Source organism: Apus apus, chromosome Z (assembly GCF_020740795.1).
Source record: "Apus apus isolate bApuApu2 chromosome Z, bApuApu2.pri.cur, whole genome shotgun sequence".
Classification (NCBI taxonomy): Eukaryota; Metazoa; Chordata; class Aves; order Apodiformes; family Apodidae; genus Apus; species Apus apus.
The window spans coordinates 66804073-66810072 of record NC_067312.1 but is presented as its reverse complement, the minus strand read 5'-3'; the positions used below and the strand labels follow the sequence as shown (position 1 = coordinate 66810072).

The following is a 6000-nucleotide window of genomic DNA, read 5'->3' as shown; positions in this document are numbered from 1 at the left end:
CTTTGTTCCAGAAATACGACTTTCCCCAAAAACAGGCTAAGGTCTTATCGCTTCATGAATGACCTTCTCAGTTCTCCTCACATTCTTTGCTTTCAAATTGTGTCTCCTTTAAGCAGTGCAGGATGTACAACTCACAAGTGACAAAGATGACTCTAAAGCTTGCAAAGCAGTAGATCCGTTCCAACAATTCTGAAGAAAAGCTAATTCTGAATTCAGAACACAAGGCTACCTTCATTGCTAGCAGCAGTTAACAAAGACACCATTAAATGCTACTTACATGCCTTTCACATGGTTCTGCTCATCAATAACAGCTCTCAACTTGGCTTTCCTGCACATGAGCAGAATCATCACACTAAACTCATGGCAAACTTAAGTTTGATGTTTCAGGAACATCAGTTTCCATTGATTTTGAACAGCAATCTAGGTACTGCAGGCCCACTTTAACTAGGTGTGGAAAATGGTCTTTTTTTGTATTTTACCTCTTTAGTATTTGTGTACCAGTGAGCCAGCTACTTCAAACTCTGAGAAATGGGAGAAACAATATAGCTATGTATTAATTTATCAACAACTTAATTTCTTACTGAGCTGAAAAAAAATGTCCTTGTTGATTCATAGCCATACTTCACATGTACTGATAGCTTCTCATCTTAACCCTGCTGCTCTTCTGAGATTGAGTATTCCTAGTTTTTCTGGCAGCTTCCCACAGGTCACAATTTACAAGGAGAGACACCTACTCATGGGTCATTAATTACATTCACACTCAAGAGGCACAATCCCAACAGGAACAGCTGTCCAAATGAACTTTGCAGCACTGCTCCACTGGTATGCTGCACAAATCTGCCCTTGCCAAATGGGAATTTTGTGTTTTACATGTATTTACAAATAAAGCAAACAGCAATGCCACTAGGAAATGCACTTTTTAAGCGGATGCCTCATCTCTCTCATTTCAAACAACAAAGGCTCCTGAGTTGACAGCAGATCTAGTGTAGCTAGAAATAAAAATCTTATTACTTTTTCTCTTCACCTTTAAGCAGGAGCACTTCAGTCTGTTTAGACTACCCAAGACTACATATGGTCTGTGAGATCTATGCCAAGGTACAAACTGGTTAATTTCTTTTTATTGCCCTCTTTCTTTTGTAACCTCTTTATCACTTCTCAGTTAAGAGATGGTTTTAGAAGCAAAGTGCTATTGACTGAAAAGGAACCCATAATTTGTCTTTGAAGTCTCTCTGAATATATCAATCCTGTTCCCAACTTTTCTATCAATCTAACTCTTGTTTATACACGCAGAGCCCCAGCAAGTTTGCTCTGACTGTCCATTTGGTCCTGTCCCACCACTCCACTCCTCTCAACCTTCAACACGCTGTGTAACTCTTTAAGGCATGCCCTTTCACAATCACTGCCTCTTCCAGGTGCAGACTCCAACTTAACCTCCCTCCTTACAGGGGCAATCTCTATCCCAGGTGTCAGCACTTTGTTTCACATCCCACTCAGAAGACTGATCATTTTATTCAACACCTCAACTCCTGCTTCTGAAATCTTGTTCTTCCATTCTCTAACTGGAGCTGGTAACACTACCTTTGCATCTTGCACACTTTCTTCAATAGTGAAGAGAAAAAGAAAAAAATATGGGTAAAAAAAAAGTAGGGTAAAGACAAGGGGGTGAGGGAGAGAAGGGTGCTTAATTTGAATATACAATTAAAAAGATGCATCTCAGTTTACAAGACTTTGACCAGTTCTACAGATACAGCCATGAAAGGCACTTGAGATACACTGTCTATTTTTTCTTTGGTTGCTGCACATTTTTAAGAGTCAAATGCTTCACACTGCAAGGATAGCAATGAATCCTTCCCTTGGGATAGCAAAAAGCTGCCTGCTAGAATATCTGGTTACTCCTAGTCTATCACACCTAAAAACACTATGTCAGGCAAAAAGAATTCCAAGGATGTTGCTCCTTGCCCTCTGTAGCACACAGTATTTGCATTAATGTTTTGAGCCACATCAAAACAGAAAGGTACCTGTTTAATAAGCAGAAAAAACTCTGCATTCTAGGTCTCTAGGCACTGCTGCATAGGTACACGCAACACAAAACTTTCACTCAAGTAGGATTTTAGCCCTTGATTTTCAGCAAATGAAAGCATATAGTAGATGCTGCTTTGTAAGTGTTTACTTTGAGGAAAATGCCAAAGCAAAGGGATGAAGTGGAGATAAGTATATTCAGGGTCTACTGCTGTTTTTCCAGACTACTACTATTATTGAAGAATATGCATGTGTCTTGTAATTTCATTGCACTCTAGACAGGAAATGCCATGGATGCTAGGGTCTTTATACAATGTATTTTGATTAGAATGAAGTTAAATTGTGTGTTATAAACATTTATTTTTCTTGCTGAAGATTTCTCATTATCAGGAAGGAGGAAAGATAACCAAGAAAGTGAATGCCCTTTTTTTTTTTCCCCCTTGCAGGTCAAATATTCTATGAGGAAATATATATATACAGCAGTGGCACCTGACAGTTAGGAAACAGCAGTATCAGCTACAGCCTACAGTCATAAATGTCAACCCTCAGCAATGCTGTTAAGTCATGTCTTTTGTGGCAATTTAATAATTATTCCCGTGCACCATTTCATGATGGGTGGAATAAGCCTACTCTTCTTGATAGTTTATTTAAGTCTCAAAATATTATACTTCCAGGCTTAGCTACCACATAGATGTAGGCTCAAAGTAATGTTTTCAAAATAATGTTTTTCAAAAGATACTGTGTTAAAACACTTCTTTGGCATCCCAAACCAGGCAAGGAAGAAGAATTATAAAAATGTTATTGACAAAGATGTTCTCTCTTCATTCCCACCTAATTGTTTTGACTGAATTATAAAGTATATTTAAGTGCACAGACAGAGCTCGCCTTGAAATAAATAAGCAAAAAAAATGTATTTGTGTTATTAATTACAGCATTCTGGACTACAATAAAACTGTAGTATTAAAATGCAGCTGTATAGAAGACATAAGAATAGACAGCTACAGAATTAACGAGTTCAGAGTAATTTTTTAATTACAAATAAAAGTGCATCATTATTAGATTTTCACAGAGAAGGTATTTAGAAGTCTTACAACAAAGGTAAGGAAGGACTCCAGTACCAAAACTTAGGAAGAAATATGCTATTTTCTTAGACACTGTTCTCAAAGTCTGGAGGAGAGTGTTCCCCAAATCCCTAAAAGATGGGCAGCAGAAAAGCTAAAAAGCTCTCTGTGGTTGTACTTGGTGGAAAAACAAGGCACAGCATCCCTAGGCAACCTACACAACTCGCCGAGGTCATGCTTTACCTTCTCAACACCATGCAAGTTCCAGACATTCTTCCCTCTTGGCTGCAACACATGGTTCTCACTGGCAAATATGCCACTATTGAGCAGCTAATAGTTTTTGCTAGTATGTAACATTGGACACCTGTAGTTCATCAGATGTCATATATTCACCATTCTACTGCTGAACAACAGGAAGAGAATTCCTAGTAAGGCTTCAACCACAGCACCTATAAACCCTTCAGTCACTCGGCACACAAAGTTATAAAGGATCAAAAATTACTTGCATTTTTACGAAGACCAAGCTGAACAGTCTTTAATTGAAATACATTTATAATAAGTACACATTTCAGAATCAGAATTGGAAGAAGTAGAACAGAACACCCACAGACATTTTTGCTTTACTCTCCATCCGCCTAAAGGAGGAATGGTTATTTCTGATAGCAGTTTGATCAGTCCAGAAGACTCTTACAGACTAAAAACTTTTGTCTTAGGTATTAGCTATGTAGTAAAGTACATTCAAGAAGTCCTTGTATGAATTTGGCATGTTTCAAGTACCTGGCAGCTGGTCCTTTTACAGGTAACAGACACTTTTTGCCTGTTAATTCAAAATCCAACTCTTACAGTCCACAAAACATATACTGAGACTCCAAGTCTGCTGGCTGACCAGGCTATTAACATTAACTTCTCAGAAATTGAAGTACTATGAAAGACTTACTTCCTATTTAGTGATATCACACATCCTACTGATACATTTGGGTTGTGCTACTGATACACCTATGGAATTTTCAAATAATAAAATAGAATAATTAAAATACACACTATCCAGAAAAACATCACAGAGGTCTCAGGATAGAAAGACAAAGTAAAAGGCTTTAATATATTTCACTATTTTGTGCAGATAATTATTTAACAAACTGCCCAACCAATGAATAAACAAAATACAAATACAAATGTTTCAGTCTTTCTTTTCTCACACACTTGACTTGTACTTTGAGCTTAAGTAGCAGTTAAATTCACTGATACACAGCCTAAGCATAAAATAATTCTTCAGTTGTAATACTAAATTGTTAATATCTTTAGTGGTACAACAGCTCAGTGCTATGCCACTAATAGTATTTTCTTGGTTACAGTAGAGATAAATTTTTAATCCAGGTAATTGGAGTACAACAGTAAAAACTCAAAATATCCCCAAACTGTTTTCAGGAAATATTACACATAATAGCTTTAGATTAAATCAGAATTTGTTTTCTTTGCTAGCATTGCAACAATAGGTAAAATTGTCTTGGAAAGTCAACATACATTAAATGGAAGATTGTTATATTTTATGACAATTAAACAAAATAAATGACAAGTAGGTACCTAGAAGTAAGATTCAAAACTCTACAAGCAGAGCTTATTTGCAATAGAAAGGCTTAAGTGCACATTTTTTTCGGTTAGAATAACTTGACTGTTTGCTTGATATCTCAAGTTATCAACTTGTTTTCTTCCTTAAGTAAATAAATCTAGAAAGGTTCTTAATGAACAGAAGCAGCTGGATCATTACAATATACTCAAGAGCAACAGAACACCAGTGTCTTCAGATGATTAAAGCTGTGTTATAAAGGCTGGTTTAACAAAGGTAGGAAGGTGAAATTTCACTTGCTAAAGTCATTTTGCAGCAGACAAAAAAATGAAGCTTGCATTTTGTTTGCTGGCAAAAAAAGAATATTCAATTCACAAGAGCACATTAAAAAAACCAAACATGCAATCTATTGCTTTCAAAAGTTTTACTGCAACATAATATTGATGTGAACAGTAATTAGATATCTAACATTTTTCCCCAAAAGAGATGTAAACAAGACAATAATTTTACCTGTATGTATATAGCTTCTGAGATAATTTGGGGGGGCAAGGGAGGAGGTGGTTTTTCTCAATGATCAAGACTTTTGACCAAAATGCATTTTCATTTGGAAAAAAGCAGCCAACTTTGCTTCAATCCAGCATTAAACAGAATACTGTGCTTCTTGCTTTAACACATCTGAAAAAGCAAAATAACTACCCATGTTTTGGCATTCATGTTTGAATTTGCTCAGACCTTTTAGGTTTCACACAGCTGCTATCCAGTGTTGCCATACATATTGTAGAATCTAAGTAGCACAGGCTACTTCCAACACCAATACTAAGTACAGAGGAAGATGAAGCAGGGCATTATACTGTAATTCTGGAACTAGGACAGTAAGAGTGAAAACCTAGAAGAAGTTAACCTACAGTATACAGAAGGAACTATCTGCAGAAGCTGATTTTGGTTGTATAATATTTTACACTGTGTGATTTTCTGAATCTGCTAATTTAAAGCAGACATACTTGCTGCTTTCTTTGCTTTGTTTGTTATATTGTCTTCTTGCTCCCTCCCCATATGACCATACAGCAAACATCACGAATATAAGCCAAATTATCCCAGACAATCCAGTGAACAAAGTTAGTGTAATGCACTGGTGTGAGGTGTGAAATTATAAAAATTCTTTCAATCTTCATCGAAGTTCTGTTGTAGAAGAAAGTTGGCAGCCAAGTTCTCATTCTTCTCACAAGCAAAATACGCCTGTATCACAAGTCCTTCCGGAAATCCTAATGCCTTTAACTGAAGAAAAGAAACACATTTAGGAGGTACACACTGTATACTAAGCTTCTTTGTATGTCTATTATCTTGAGTTGCCACTTA

The 6000-nt window shown here is 36.5% G+C and overlaps 1 protein-coding gene across 7 annotated transcripts in view; it reads right to left on the bottom strand.

Moving 5' to 3' along the window:
- Positions 1–4152: 4152 nt before the first annotated feature.
- The window catches only part of RAD23B (RAD23 homolog B, nucleotide excision repair protein), a 36835-nt gene continuing 34987 nt past the window's right edge, over positions 4153–6000 (bottom strand). For all 7 annotated transcript variants that reach the window (XM_051642380.1, XM_051642381.1, XM_051642385.1 and 4 more), the window contains one exon: positions 4153–5919. In XM_051642380.1, coding sequence (XP_051498340.1) covers positions 5806–5919 — 114 coding nt within the window. In that variant the 3' untranslated portion in view covers positions 4153–5805. The remainder of the gene's footprint in view (positions 5920–6000) is intronic.